Genomic DNA, 17,264 nt, shown 5'->3' on the forward strand with positions numbered 1-17,264 from the left:
TATTAATGATATAATTGATATTTAGAAGAATTTGTTCTTATATCATAATATATATTCTTGATTTTGATTCATGATTTCTAAATTTACCAGCATTATTTAACCTTTTCTTTTGACCCTGATCTGGGCATACATGTTATTTATATTTTCTTCCAGTGATTTTATTACTTACATAGTTTATATTTACATCTGTGTCCTATATGAATTATAATTTGGTATAATATATAAGGATATGTAATTTTACTCCAAGTAATTAGCCATTTTGTGACTTAATAAACAATCAACTATTTCAATTTGTTTTTAGAACTTATCCTATTTCTTCACTTGGAAAGGAAGAAAATGAGCCATCTTTAGTCTATAAGTTTTGAAACATTCCTAATACCCAGAAAGATAAATTGTCCTATTTTTTCCTCGCTTCATTTTGATTCCATATTTATATCATCTTACTAATTGATCCACTGGCTGGGAAAGAGAAAGAATTCCATATATATATATATATATATATATATATATATATATATATATATTGGATTACTACATGTCCAATATATATCCATTATTAACCAATAGGAACAAGAGCAAAAAGATAATTTTTCCAGTGGAACTGTATTGTTTTATGGAGGAGGCTGATGGTGTCAAGAAGTACAATGAAAAAATAAAAGGGAGAATGGGTGTCATGATACTCGAAATTGATGATTAAATAATTTAAATCCATTTTCTCTGTTGAATGAGAAGGGTAATAAATATGAGACTGAGTTAACAGAAGTGGAAAGTAGATGGGTCTAGAATTAGAATTTCTCAAAATATCAAATAATATGTGCAAAAGAGTAATTTATTAAATATTCTAATTCCTTGATTCACTAAAAAGTGATAAAAACTGTGGTTTTCCTACATACCCTCCATTTACCTATAAAAAGTCTTGATATCCAAAATATGTGTGGAATGAAATTATAACATTTTAAATACAGCTAATAGAATATTAAAGTAAATAAACACAACTATTTAAATTTTGAAAAAGAAAAAAGTTAGTAGCTATGGGTTGAATGTGTACTCTCCCAAATTTAGTCATTGAAATATAATGGTTACTATTATCATAAGAGTCAGACATTTAAAAAGTGAATAGACAATGAGGGCTCCTGTCCAGTGAATGAGATTGAGGTCCTCATGAAAGAGGCTTTATTCAGCATTTGGTTCTCTCACCTTCCACCTTCTGCCAGGTGAGGACCCAACATTCCTCCCCTCTTAAAGATGCAGTCACAAGGTGCCTCCTGGAAGAAGAAAGTAGGCTTCACTGTAAAACTGAACCTGCCAGCACCTTTGTTTTAGAATAAATGTGAGAAAATAAATTTGTGCTTATTATAAATTATCCAGTCTGAGGTATTTTGTTATGGGACCACAAGTAGAATAAGACACTAATGTTTATTTAGATGTAATTGAAGTCAAGTTACATGTGGACCAACTTTTCCCTGATCTCAGATACAAATATAGTTAGTATTAATACTAAAAGCTGATTAAATTTTTGGAATTAAACAATGGGAGTGTAACTAATTGTCTACTGATATATTTCAAGCAAGATAGTGATCCCAAGACAGTGAAACAGGGAAGGCAAGGCAGCTGTTTACTATGAAATACCGTTTCTACCCTGGCTTCCCAAATAGATAACTAGGTCAACTATGGTAGCCAGAAAAAAGAAAAAAAAAACAAAAACAAAACAAAACAAAACAAAAAACCTGCAAGCAAAAACTAAATGAGACAGGTAACTATGTTAATTAAGTAAACTTGGAAGCAGACTGAAACCTCATCCTAAGCAAGGAGGGTGGTGATCTGAGTTAATTGGATACTCATCCTGAGATCTCTGAACAGTGAGATGTGCTACTTGCTTTGTCTTATCAAAACATAATAATGCAATTAACTTGTATCAACAGTATGAATTATTTGTTAACACACATTTTATTTCAATGATAGCAATACCCTCAAAGACCAGAATGTATTCTTCTGTCTACCAAGATTTGACATGCAATTGTACCAAAATGTGCTTTCAGTGGATCTTTGAATTCTAGTAACCATGATATTTGAGAAAGAAATGTTCTAAGCATGAGGAGAAAAGAAAGAAAAATGGCTCCATTTTGAAAAATATAACTGATTTACATACTTCTTTCTTCATCAGCAATTTTACATTTAATGATCTAACTTCAGGAAGTCTTCACTTCTCTTTTCATGCATAATTGCTTACAACTCTGGTCCAGTTTTCCTTCTTTATACATTATTGTTATCAAATTAACTAGGTAGAGGGTTTTAAATTATTTTAGCAGAAACTCTAGAAAAAAAGCAGCAATATTCTGTATTTTTATGGTAGTGAAGTTTGCATAATTCCAGTGGCGTGAATATCACATCTCCATTTTTAAACACCAGCAGTGGAAAACAAGCAAAACCTGCCTTGTTCCTTCCTATTGACAAAAACATCTCCATACACATTACATCCAGAATTGAATCACCAATAGAAGATGCCATGATGATCATGACATTAAAGAGCAAGAAGATGAAGGGGCCATGTGGTCTGTTACTCTAATGTTCTTTCTCTAAATAAATAAATTCTTAGAATAAAATGAGAATAGACATAGATCAGAACAGAATCACTGGGACATTTTGAAGTTTGTTGTAAGAGGAAAGTTTATAGCTATTGGTACCTATATAAAAACAACAACAACAAAATAAACAAACCCCAAACCCAGAAAGATCCCAAATAAACATCTAATGTTGCATCTCAAGATCCTAGAAATACAAAAGCAAACCAATTCTAAAACAAGTAGAATTAAGTAAATAGTTCAGATCTGAGAAAAAAATTAATGAAATAGGAAATAAAAAGTACAAGAAGATGTAATAAAGATTTGATTGTTTATAAAAATAAACAAGATAAAAGACCCTTAGCCAAACTAACTAAATAAAGAGAAAGATGAGATAAAATGAGAGATGAGAGAAGAGATACAATCATAGAAGTAAAAGGACATATCATAACAGACATCAGTAGAATCCAGAGGCTCTTTAGTTACTATTTCGAAAACTTTGCAGGGCATAAATATTTAATATTATGATATCTTTGTGTTGGGTTGCTCCATTTACAGTGTGAAGAGAACTTCTTTGTCTCTTCTGATTAATTTTGTCTTGAAGTCTGCTTTGTTAAATATGAGAGCAGCTACTCCTGCTTGTTTTCAGGCTCCATTTCCACAGAATTTAATTTCTGTCTTTTTACTTTAAGCCTGTGGATTTCTTTACCTCAAAGTTGTGCATTTTACATGCAATATATAGTTGGGTTTTTTTTCTTTTTTGTTAAATGACAAGTACACTGTTAATAGCTTCAAACTCTAGGCTCTTTAATTTTTGAGTATTTTATGCATTGTTCTCTTGAACCCTATATCACCATTTATATTCCCTTATGTTTTTCCTATTTTGCTCATTAAAAATCATTAATATCTTTAATTTTTCCCTATATTTCTGTGTTGATTTCATTAATTTTTCCATTTTTTTGTAACTTAAAATTTATAGTTCCAATTAAGTTTCATGCATCTATTATGAATCAGTAACTTATAGTAAGTGATTTTAAATTTATATTGCTTTAAATTAAGTTTATTTTTAAGTGATATTGCTCTTTTATATAAGTAAATAGCAAGTAAGTTTACAAGTAATTTTAAAGACATCTTCAATTCTGATTAATCATAAACTCCTGTTGATGTCTCCTTTCCTAATTAGTGTGATAGGCCTGAAATGTCTTATTTGGTTTAATATATGTTAGCATGTCTCTGCTATTTTTTATGTTTTGAATAAGCATTTGTGCTATTCATTTTATAACTGTATTACAGTAAGAAAGTAACTAGTATTATTGGCATATAATTTAACACGATAATATGTACAATTTAAAATATTATTTTCTTTCTTTTCCTAGCTCAGAAGTGGAGAAAAATTTAATTCCATGGAAATTATATTTTTAGATTCACAATGAAAGAAAACACAATGTTTGAATTTGATTCAAAGTAATAAAGAGTTTAATAAGCATGAGATCAGGATGAAATATTAAATGTCATTGAGAAGGCTAATATGACTGAAATGTAGAAAGGAAACAATGAAATAAGTTAAAAGCAACAGTAAAACAGTCACAGAATGTTTTATTTCCTTTGATTTATCAAAAGTCCTGCTTCTTTGAGAGAAACACAATCTTCTTTATGGAGTCATTGAAAGCATGATTCACTTGCTTGTTCCTCAAGGTATAAATAAAAGGGTTCAACAAGGGAGCTACAGAAGTGGTGAGAACTGAGACACCTTTATTTACAGACACCTCTTCCTTTGCTGAAGGCTTGATGTAGATGAAGATGCAGCTGCCATAGGTGATGGAAACCACAATCATGTGGGATGAGCAGGTGGAAAAAGCCTTTTTCCTTTGCTGAACAGAGGGGAATCTCAGAATGGTCCTGATGATGTACGTGTAGGACAGAACCACACAGACTAGGGTAATAATGAGACCAAATACAGCCACAAATAGAACCATCTGTTCTAATATCCATGTGTCTGAGCATGCGATCTTTAGGAGGGGACTTGCATCACAGATGAAATGATCAATGGCATTAGAATCACAGAATTCAAGCTGGAGGCCTATGCTAAGGGGTGGGACAATAATCATCAAGCCAGCTACCCAGCAGGAGAGGACTAATAAGGTGCACACTCTGTTGTTCATGATGGTCATATAATGAAGGGGTTTACAGATGGCCACGTAGCGATCATAGGACATGGCTGCCAGGAGAAAAAATTCTGTTGCTCCAAAGAGAAAAACAAAAAATACTTGACTTGCACAAGCATTGTAGGTAACAGTATTGTCTCCAGTTGATAAACTGTACAGGAATCGAGGGATACAGACAGTAGTAAATGAAACTTCTAGGAAGGAAAAGTTTCTGAGGAAGAAGTACATAGGTGTCTTCAGATGGGGATCCACCAGTGTGAGGGTGATAATAGTCAGGTTCCCTGTTACGCTCAACATGTAGGTGAGCAACAGAAAGATAAAAAGCAGAACTTGCAGTTTAGGGTCATCTGTCAGTCCCAGCAGGATGAAAGTGGTTATTGCTGTATAGTTCCTCATCATAGAACACTGATATTTACCTAATCCAAGATTGTATGAAGAGAAACATTCAAATTCTACAACAGAAAGGTGTGCATATAGAAGTCCAGCAAATCAGACATTTATCTTTTCCTTTTACATCATAATCAATATTTTTGCTATTCTAGCAACTTTCATGAATTTTATGTGTTTGAACAGTGGAGAGTTCCTTAAGTTTTTATGTTATTGTAAAACAGTCCATTTTTTTATTCATTTATGACCCCTTTGAATTTGCAAATGTAGTCAATTTGTCAGATTAATTAGTCACATATGAATCATTACACAGACTGGATTTCCAGATGGGTTAGTGAAATATGTCATTTTATGGATGGCTAACATTTCTTTGTCCAAGGCAAACCTTGGATATAGGGCATAACTAGGTAACTAAGAGCATGGATTCTCTTCACTTGTTACGACCTGGTGATTGTTGTAAGGATAATATATATTTTTTCCTGGAAACAAATAAATGACAGTGACCAAAAGAAGATATCTGATAGTGGAAACTCTAGCACTTATGGACATTTTGATGTACAAAGATTTTACCTATAGGGTGAGAAAATATTATGTGCAAGATATATACAAAAGAGTGCTTTCTTATGCATACATTTATGCTCAAGTACTTGACTGTGACCCCTTTTCTCTCAAAGTCCCAGACATTAATTTATATTTAATATTGCTAAGTATAGCCTTCTTGGCTGTATATTTTTCCTGATGTTGTAAATTCATTTGAAAACATTCATTGCTCCTCAGTTCATCTTCAATCCATTGAGGTTTTAACTGATGGTGCGGGACTTTCACTTGCAATTCCCTATAGCTTTCCGAGCACCTCCAAAGACTTAATTTCTGTTGATGCCAATGTTACATTTTAGTTTTATCTTGCCTGAAATTTCCACAGCATTAACAACCAAAGTTTGGTCATTCTTTAAGTTGATCCCATGGCATCTTTTTTTATTTTCTTTCTAGGTTTACATTATTATTTTCAGTGTCTCTCTTTTTAGCTTTCTTTTCTCTATTGATATATGAAATATTTGAGTTCTCTAATATTGTATTTTGAGACATCTTGCTTATTGTGTTCTATTTGTTATTATTTTTATTTATATATTCATGAATGATTTAACTGATTCAGTTTTATTTTCTATAAAAATATCATTAAACATATGGGTCATCCCTGATATCTGTAGGATACTCCACAGATACCAAATCTGAGGATGCTCTAAACACAACAAGTTGTGTGTCCACATCTCAATTATCATATCCTCTAAATGATCTACCTTATCTTCTTCCTATGTTAATTATTTTTTGATATAGTAAGAATTTTCTTTTTGTTTAACCTGCCAGGCTAATGGAAAATACCTTCTTTGATTTTCTCATTTCAACACTATTTATTTTCTTACCTGTCTTCTTTATGGTTTGAGTTCCACTAACACTGACAACTTGAAATTCCTCATATTTTCTACATGGTTTCTCCTCTGCACAGGCTAACTTTTGATTAATGCCTATTAGTCCTTCAGAGTTCCCCATAGGTATCAGTTCTTTCAGGAAATCTTCATTCATGAAACCAAAGCATATGATACTTTTGTGGTGTTTCCAAGTACCTGTTGTTTACCCATTCATGGAGTCTATCACATTATATTATGCTGTACACGGTAATTACATTTCTCCTGTATGTTCATATAAATTTCTCTAAAGTAGAAACAATATTTTGTGCTCTTAACTTTCTTCATATTTGGCTTTTATACCAAATTTAAGAAAAAAACAAAGCAGCATTGTCTATGAACTGGGGAGATTTATACTTCTTTAATGCCTATTCTGGTCAGTTGGTACAAAGTTTTTATTTTACATGTGCTTCAAATTAAGCTTTCATTTTGAATACTTTTCAAAACAAAAGGCCTGAATATGCCCAGTTCTAAACTTTAAAGATTCTCCTTTTCTAGGGTTTTCCCCATTCTGTGTACTACCCATTCCTTTACCCTTCATAACTAATTGTCTCTCTGCAGCTGCTGTTTTCTTTCTAGTTTCTGATTAACTCTTTCCTGGCTTATTCCTTGTTAGGAACTTGGGATTCCCACCCTTTTTACAGTATTGGCTTCCCATATATCACTTTTTGATACTGCAATTATTTCACCTTCTGATTTTTTGGTGCTTATACCATCTACTAAATAATTTGATTTCTGATATTATTCTTTTTTGAGACTTTTACCTCCTATTACATGTCTAAAAATTTAATCTTCCCAAAGATTAAATTTTGTTTATTCTTACTAAAATCGATAATGATCCACATAGATAATATGAACAGACACATTCAAGAAGCCCAAGAGTACCTGAATATTCTCAAGATTATTAGATTTTGGGGATCAATAGAAAATGTACTCTAAAAACAGGGAAAATTGTTCTTTTCTGTTGTATATTTTGTGCCTACAAAGACAGTATCTGTTATATAACACATGTTTAATAATGTTTGAAGAAATAATTTAATTTATCTTTATGTAATTGTAATGTGTTCCATCCTTCTAAAAGTAGAGAATATGTTAAGTAATACTCATAGCTAAAAGGCTCTCTCTGCAATGTCTGGAAGATTAGAATTGCTATGAAATGTTGTGATTGTAACCAATATACTTTTTTTTCTTCTTTATTTAATTTACTTTTCTATCTATATCCCCAAACCATTTCTGTCACACTGACACTCCAAGTACATTTGCTGATATAACCAGGATGGAATTAGTGCTAAAGCGTTTTCATGTTCATAGTATTACTTCTATTCATCTCTTTTATTTACATTAGGATGTAATTTAGGCATCTAGTTCTGTATTTTTCATAATCAAATTCAGTGATTGTGTTTCTAGAGAAAAATTTTGCCATAGAGATAAATAAATAAACCCACCTTTTGTAAAGGAAAAATAATGTCATCACATTTCTATGGCCTAGAACTGTCACGATCTGAAAAACTGCTTTGCCTGGCCAGGTTTCTTTCTCTTTTCTCCATTCTTCAACTCCATTGATTCACCTAAAATATTATTAAATTAAAAATTTCTTAGGACCCAACATTTTTGAGGTAAGGCACACAATAGCAGTGAATTTTTCCTTTGCAGTGAACTGGAATCAGTTACAGGATAAAGTGCAATATTTGTTACACTGGAATTCTTGGGTGTTTGGATTCATACAATAAGAAAAAAAAAACTTGACTATTCAGCTAGCTAACAGCTCATATTAAGATATAAATACAATAAAATGTCACCTTATATCTCTTATGATATATATTAGCAGCAGCAAATATGTGTTTTGATAAGGACGTGGAGAAATTGGAATCTGTGCACCCTTTTGATGGGAATGTAACCTGAGATAGTTACTATAGAAAATGTTATGAAGTTTCCTCAGAAAACTAGCAATAGAATAGCTGCATAATTTAGAAATCCACTTTTTTTCATATTTCCAAAAGAATAGAAACAAGTATCCCAGAGAAAAATCTGCATTTCTGTGTTCATTGCAACAAAATTGAGAATAGCAAAGACATGGAAACAACACAGATTTATGTGAACACATAAGTGGATTAAAGAAAATGTGGCACACACATACACACACACTATGGAATATAACTCAACTTTAAAAAGAAAGAAATCCTGCAATATGCCACAACATGAATAACTTTGATAAAGACATTATCAAAGTGAAATGAATTACCGAAGGTCAAGTATTGCATGATTCCACTTTCATGAGTATTTAACATAGTCAGATTCAAGCAACAGAGATTCAGAAGGGTGGTTGCCACGAGCAGAGGAAGTGGAAATGGAGAGATGTTCTGTGGCTATGAAATTTCAGTAGATAAGTAAGTCTAGAGATCTGCTGTACAACATGGTGCCATTATTAGCACTGCTATTTTGGGCACTGAAAAAAATTTAAGAGGGTATATGTACTGTTAAGTGTTTTTACCAAAAGAAAGAAATAAACAACAACAGTTATAAACAAACAAACAAAATCAAAACCTAAAAGGGAAACAAGGAAATTTTGGTAGCTGAAGGATATATGTTCATTTTCGCTATTGTGATGATGTCTTCATGGTATGCATGTGTCCCACCTCATCAAATTGAGTATTTCAAATATATGCAGTTTATGTTACAAACTATACCTCAGTAAAGCTGTTAAAAAGAAAGCCATGCTAAAGACAATTACACTATCTAAATGCATTCTCACTTCCATAATTATGAACTTGATGCCTCATATTCTGCCTAATGGCATCTGGCGCCATACCCACTGATCTCTGTCCCTAGTGAATGCACTATTGGTGAATCACATCTAAAGTCATTTGGTCAACTGTATCACTTGGGAAAGACCTAGGATGTTTTTTTTTTTGGAGTGCCTTAAAGTAAAAATTTTCCTTCTTATTATCTGACACATAGTTTTTCCTTTTGAACTTTTATAGCCTTTCATGTTATCCTTTACCCAAACTTCAAATTTCACCTATTTTTCTCCTCAGAAACACAATATCACATTCATTTCAGTCTTTATATTTTACTAAGTAGGAGTAAATATATCTTCTCTTTTTTATAAGAAAAGAATTCTCTTAATTCTCCTAATATTTTTGAGTTTTTTCCTCTCAGAAATCTTTCCACCAGCACAGGCTAGGGGAAGTTGTGTTAAGGTAATGATTGCTTCATAGCGTCCATTCTCCATACTCATCTTCTCTAACTCTCAATGTCCTTCTGCCAGAGTTCGCCACTCTGACATCCTCTTGGCCCTAGTCTTCCCAAGGAATGAAGTGCTCTGGATCCTTTCATCGCTCTTGCTCTTATTAATTCTGTTTCAGGAATTGATTGAACCTGGCTATTGGCAAACATGAAGTAAGCTATATAAAATAAATCTATTCTATTCATCATCCACTATTTCCCAAGTACCAGGCTAGGTTCCATGCCATAAAATTAATTAAATTTGTACTAAAACTCTCACTGTCACTGTAATGGGTAATATTCATCTTCTTAATTAGAATTAATTAGATATTTTTCACAAGCATATATTCTTGGGAATTAGTCAGAGCTAGTAAATTTTCACCAGTAAGTAGGGAACTGAGATCAAATATTAGTGGAGAAATTAGAGCTAGAATAATTGTAGTATAAAAATTAAGAGTTTCATATGAATATTAATGTTTGAGAATCACCTAGGCAATTAAAGTTTAGTGTTCAACACTGACATTGTCATGTACCCACTTCATCAGTGCTGTTCCTTATGCCATAAACCATCACTTAATTTATATATTTGCATTACAATATAGACATAAATGAAGGATGAGTTAAATATTAATAGAGTTCTTTAACATTAATTACAAGTCTTATTTTGTTAATATAGCCTCTGATCATTATGTGTAGTCTTCATGTAGAAATACAGACTGTGCTTCTGTTTATGGAGTAATGATTGCCCCTAGTCTGCCAGTATTAATTATTTATAATGCTAGCAATGAACATACACACTATCTGAAAACACAGTCTCTGGAGCATTTGCTATTTCCCTATCATTGAATGAAAGGATATTTCTGCAAGAGATAACAGTTTGTTTTAAGAATGACTTTATTTTATTTTATTTTTAAACTCAATTTGCTTTTTAAAAATTCCAACAAATAGGACTGGGGCTGTAGATCAGTGGCAGAGCACTTGCCTAGCATGTGTGAGGCACTGGGTTTGATCCTAAGCACGACATAAAAAAATAAATTAAATAAGGCCATGCTGTCCATCTACAAATATTAAAAAAAAATTAAAAAATTCATTCATATAACATGAAGCCTGTTGGTCTGGAAAAAAAATGAATTCTTCCTTCCAATGCCAAGTGCCTTTGAAAATCCAACGTGATATATAAGGCAAGGTTCATCTTGCTTTCAGGATATCATCACAGAAAAATAGGCAGAACACTAAGGGAAATGGCACAGACCTGGTATGACTTGGATGAAGATGCTAACAAAGCATACTGATCAATATTGTACTATGACAGTGTGTCACATGAATTTACTTCTGAGTGACAATCAAGGTTTTCAAAAAATCCATAAAACCAAATCTATTCCCCTTGATGATATCCCACCCCCACCTCAAGATTGGTTTCTGAAAGCCTCTCAGTTTAAGAGCTTATTCAAGGAAAGGAAAACAGCTCTTTGTTTTCAAATTTGCTGGGGTTTCCCATATTCAGCTCAATCTTTTTAAACACAAATCCTATTTTGCCTTTGTTAGATAAAAATCAATGTATTAATGATTTCTCTTTTATACAGGTAAATCATAAGCTATTAATTTACAATAACTTGCTATTTGATCTTAGTTTATCTAGCAACTAATTGTCTCTCAACTACTTCAGGGCCACAAAAACTGCAATGAGGACAATAATCTATGAAGTAGATAAAAGTTGACAAGCTTTCTGTCATCTCATTCTTCATACTCCCCCTCTGAACACATACCAGCAAGAACTGTCTTGGTGAAAATCTTAGCCTTGATGATTTTGTGCAGTGAATGATGTACAACTAAAAAATTCTCTCAATAAAGAGTAATTTGTCTCATTTAGCTATTAAAGGAATAATTTCATTCAACTAATAGGAGATATTTCATAGTAAAGGAATATTTACAAATTAGAAAATTTTGAAATTTTCAGTAATGTAATATCTTTGTGGTGCATTTCCCATGAATATGGAAAGTATATTTCATGTGTCTTTTAGATGGATAACTACAAATTACTGGATTTGTGGCTATATATAAAAATATGCCCTGACAAGTCATTAGTCTTCTCAAGGATCTGTTGAATAATTTAAAAACATGTTTTTTACAATTTTCCATATTAAATGGTTGAAGCAAAGCTTAAAGCAATTATAGAAAAATACACCAACAAATATTTCTCTCAAAAGAGAAAGCAGTTCTCACATCTACCTTACATTACTTACTCTTGATAATTTTTCATCATTTTGACTGGCAGCTCCTTAGTAACTGTGTTGTGTTAAAGAAGATATGACTTGGCCTGGGCTAGCAGCATCCTTCTAAATTTGACCCCTAGACATGTTTTAGAGAGTATTGAGTTTTCCTAGTTTCCCTTTTATACATAGTATGTTCAGATCTTTAGAAACTCTTTCTTACTTTGAATATTGGAAACATTTTCTTTGTTCTCCATCATGCTGGTAGAAAATCTGAGAGGGAGAAGAAAAAAGAAATTTCTTTTGGTTGAGAAGAATGATGCTCTTATCTTTCTGAGCAGGCAGTAAATATTTCTACTCCCAAAATAGTGATATTTATGTTTTCTGCTCTCTCTCCTGGAGGCACACAGGGATTAAATGAGTTTATACCCAAGTATCCTTAGTGCCCAGATTCAAACATCACTTACTTAGCCTTCTGTGTAATTAGCCTTGGCAAGGCAACTAAAATAGGCAGCAGCAGAGACACTTTCCTTTGAGACAGTAAGATAGCAAAGGAGAATCAGTTAGAGGGCAGGTGCTCATCTTAATGGGAAAAAAAATTTAAACAGCACAAATCAGATTCAAATCCCCATTCTCCCCATTATACTTTCTAAGGATATAATTATGTCTGTTTGTAAAATATTTTATTGATGCCTCTGTGAAAAAAATGTTTGGCAAACTATCTTCTACATGCAAATAATTGACAAACATTATTATGTATACTGAGTTATTATAAAATCAGTAATTGTTTTAATCAGAATTTACAGTTGAAAACAGGAGAACATCCATGAGTTGGACATTATTTGTTCTATATGCAAACATACATCTCTATTACTTTGTCTTTGGAGGCTTCCAGCTTCTTTCTTCTAGTTATTCAAAAAATATAAAATAAGTTATTACAAATTACAGTTGCCCCTGTTCTTTATAATATTATCTCACTGTATTTGAGTACCAGTTTTCAAACCATCATTATACTCCCCATTCCCAGTTCTAGTAATCACTATTATATTTTAAAATCAAATCAACTTAATATTTCTAACATTTACTTATGAGAAAGAATGGGTAATATTTGTCTGCATGTGACTTATTGTCCTTTGCATATTGTTCTATATTATATCCATTTTGTGACACATAATATCATTGTTTTTATAGCTGAATAATCTCTTTTGATTTCTAATTCAGATATAGGCTATTAGTGCACAGAAACACAAATCATTTTTTGTGTGTTGAGTTTGTATCATGCAACTTTGCTGAATTAATTTTAGTTCCAATAGTTTTTTAGTGGAGTTTTGAGAATTTTCCCTACCTAACACCATGTTGTCTTACCAACAATGACAATATGATTTCCTCTTTACTAAATTAGATGTCATTTATTTCTTTCATTTTCCTGATTTTTTTTTGTAGAATAAAAGTGGTGGAAATTGCATTATTATTCCAGATGTTAGAGAGAAAGCTTCCAGCTTTTCTCCATTCACTGTGATTGCAATTGTTGACTTATCATATTTATTATGTTGAGATGATTCATGTGTGCAATTTTTATCATGAAGTGATAGTGAGTTTGTTTCAAATGTATGTTCTACATCTATTCATGTGATCATATGTTTTTTCTTTCATTTTTTGATGCTGTATATCCTGTTTATGGATTTGCACATTTTGAACCATCCTTGCATCCCTGGCAGGATTCCCACCTGAATATTGTGAATAATCTTTTTAATGTGTCACCTGATTCAGTTTGCTAGTTTTTCTGAAAATGTTTGCATCTGTATTCATGAAGGATATTGGCCTGTAGCTTTCTTTATTATTATGTCCTTGTCTACTTCTGGTATCAGGGAAATTCATGCTAAAATGATAGAAGAAATTTGGAAAAGTCCTTCCTCTTCAATTTATGGAGCCACTTAAAAATGAAATTAATATTTATTACATATTTGGTAAAACTTCATAGTGAAGCCATCTAGTCCTGGATTTTTCTTTGAAGGGAGATTTTATTTACTCATTCAACCTCATTATTCACTGTTGGTCTGTTCAATTTTTCTATTTCTTCATGATTAAATCTGGGCAAGGTGTATGTTTCCAGATATTAGTTTTCCTTTTTTCTTTTAGCTTATTAATTTTTGATACAGTTGTTCTTAATAATATCTAAGGTTTCTCTGTATTTCTTCAGTGCCTAATTAATAATTTCATTTTCATCTCTGATATAATTTGTTTGAATATTCTCTGTCTTTTCAATAGTCTTGCTAGGGAATTGTCACTTTTCTTTATCTTTTTGAAGGAATAGCTCTTAATTTAACATTTTTTGTGTAGTTTTTAAAATTTTTCTATTCCAGTCATTTTGTCTTAGACCATTATTTCTCTCTTTTTACTAATTTTGAATTTTGTTTGTTCTTTTTTCTGCTGCTTTGAGATCAAAGATATATTCTTTATTTAAGGTCTTTACTTTTTTGATGCAGCTGTGACTGCTTTGAACATTCTTCCTAGTACTGCTTCTGTTGTATACCATTGGTTTTGGTATGCTGTGTTTCCAATTTCAATAGTTTCAAGAATTTTTTAAACTTCATTAACTATGGTTATTCAACACAAAGTTTGTTATATAATTTATATAATGTCCAAAGTTTTCTTTTTTATTGATTTCTATTTTTACTATGTAATGCTATGTTTGGAAAAGATAAATGAACATGATCTCAATTATTTAAATATTTATTGATATTTCTTTTGTAGCCTGTCATATGATCTATTTTCAAAATTATTCCATGGCTTTGGAAGAACATGTATTCTTCATTTGTTGGATGCAAGGTTCCCTACATGTCTGTTAGGTAGAATTAACTCTGCTGTTGTTTTTTTGTTTGTTTGTTTGTTTGTTTTGTTGTTGTTGTTGTTTTCTGCCTGAACAATTCTGTGCATTACTGAAAGTGGGATGTACAAGTCCCATACTATTATTGGTTGGAGTTCATTTCTCCCTTTACATATATTAATATTTACTTTATATATTTGTGTGCTCCAATATTAGAAACATGTATAACTATTATTTCCTTTTATAGAGTTGACCCTTTATCATTATTTAATTACTTCCCTTGTATCATTTTCTAAAATTTATTTTTTTATTTCTTTTTTTTGGTCTTGGCAGTGCTGGGGATTAACCTCAGGGCCTTACACATTCTAGCAAGTACTTTAGCACTGAGCTACAACTCTGACCTGATAGTTTTTATTTAAGGTATAATTTTGTGATGTGACTGTGGATACTCCTGCTTTATTTTAGATTCTATTTTCATGGAAAAACTTATTACATAACTTCACTTGTAGTCTGTGTGAGTCTTAGAGGAGAATTGAGCTTCTTGTCAGCAATTTATAGTTCATTCTTTTTGTTGTTGTTCATTTAACTACTTTGCATCTTTTAATTAGAGAATTTAACATGCTTACATTTAAAAAAATTATCAATAGGCAAAGTCTTACTACAGCCTTTGTAACTTCTTTTCTGGTTTTAGTGTACTTCCTGTCTATCCTTTCCCCTTTCTTACTGTCTTCTTTTGTGATTAAGTGATTTACTTCATTTGTGAGAGTGTTTTTATTTCTTGCTTATTATTTTTGGCTTACAGATATTTTTGTGTTTACTGTGAATGTTACAAAGACATCCTTGACTATAACAAGTTATTTAAAAAAAAGATATCAAAACAACATGATTATAAAGCTAAGAAAAAAAGACAAATGAAAAAGAAATTATACCAACAAAAATGCTACATTTGCACTCCACTCCTCCCCATATTTTGAATTTTTAATATTCCACCCACATATTTCATGTAAATGTATAATGTACTTATTAGGCTTGTTTAGTTCTTTATCTTCATAGACTCTACTGTACAATATTAAGGCACTGTGAATTTATCTGTAGGGGAACTCTTATTAATGAGTTTTAATCTTCCCATCTTTCCTTTCTACTCTTCGACATCACTTTCTTTCATTTTAAAGAACTCCCTCTAGCATTTCTTGGTCTTCATTTCTGGTGGTGACTAATTCTCCCAGTATTTAGCTAAGCACACCTTTTCCTCTTTTTCATTTCAAAGAATAGCTTTGGTAGAGTACTTTTGTTGGTAATTTAATTTACCTTCCCTGTTTTAAAAATAATCTCATGCCACTCTCTCCAACCCATAATATTCCTGTTAAAAAGTCTGTTTTCGGTGAATTGAGATGTCCTATGTGTTGTGTATTTTCTCCTGCCCTCTTAAGAATCTTCTTTTTATCTTTGCCATTTGATAACTTCATTTAAGTATGTCTTGAAATAGACTTGGTCAAACTAAGTCTGTCTGGTGATTATTGAGTTTCATATATATGGATATTTGTATTCCCTTATCAATTAGTGAAGTTTTCTGTTATCATGTCATCTAAAAAGCTATCAACTGATTCTTTTAAATTCATCCATACGGGCTCTGGCTGTGGCTCAGTGGTAGAGCACTCAACTGGCACATGTGAGGCACTGAGTTCAATTCTCAGCACCATATAAAAATATATAAAATAAAGGTTATTGTGTTTAGGTAGACACAATACCTTTATAAAGTGTTCATCTAGATTGGTTACTATCTGTTTGGCTTCCTGTACGTTATTTTGACATTTTGACAATTAGTATTTTCTGGAAAGTTCTTGATGCTTAATGCTGTTCAACATTATTTAAGTACTGAGTGTTTATCCTAGCCTACATAATCTGTCTTTGTTTAGGCCTTTTGCTCTAGGAATTTTAAGAGGGCTGCTTGTTTTCTGAGTCTTTAGTCATTTCTGCCATTTCAACACCAGATATTGTCCTAAGTCCAGGTTTACTGCACACTTGTTATTGATATGTTCATTGTTTCAACACTAGAGGTGAGCCAAGTGTAGGTTTGCCCCAATTCTTCAGCTTGTGTTGTTCAGCATAAATTCAGTGTTGGTCAGAATAAAGTGGCTTGGTTTTAGAGATTTCAGTCTATGGTGGTTTGATCCCACAGTCTGCTGGGACCAGTGCAGTGCTACACTGTAATGGGCCAATTACAATAATAATTGTTAATATTACTGAGAACTTACTTGTTTTCTTACAGTATTTTAGATGTTAACCTACATAATATCAGAACAATAATTTATGCATTGAATACAGATATTTACCTAGTTTACAACAAATGAACAAATCTGAATTCTAGAGAAGGTAATGATTTGTTCAAAGTGTCAAGGTTGTAAATGACAAAGCCAATGTACAAA

General features: G+C 31.9%; 1 protein-coding gene across 1 annotated transcript; it reads right to left on the bottom strand.

Moving 5' to 3' along the window:
- Window positions 1-4,174: 4,174 nt before the first annotated feature.
- LOC144254996 (olfactory receptor 6C2-like) lies at window positions 4,175-5,122 on the bottom strand. The gene has a single exon (XM_077799050.1). The coding sequence runs from the start codon at window positions 5,120-5,122 to the stop codon at window positions 4,175-4,177; it is 948 nt and encodes a 315-aa protein (XP_077655176.1).
- Window positions 5,123-17,264: the final 12,142 nt, after the last annotated feature.

Source organism: Urocitellus parryii, chromosome 5, assembly GCF_045843805.1.
Source record: "Urocitellus parryii isolate mUroPar1 chromosome 5, mUroPar1.hap1, whole genome shotgun sequence".
Taxonomy (NCBI): domain Eukaryota; kingdom Metazoa; phylum Chordata; class Mammalia; order Rodentia; family Sciuridae; genus Urocitellus; species Urocitellus parryii.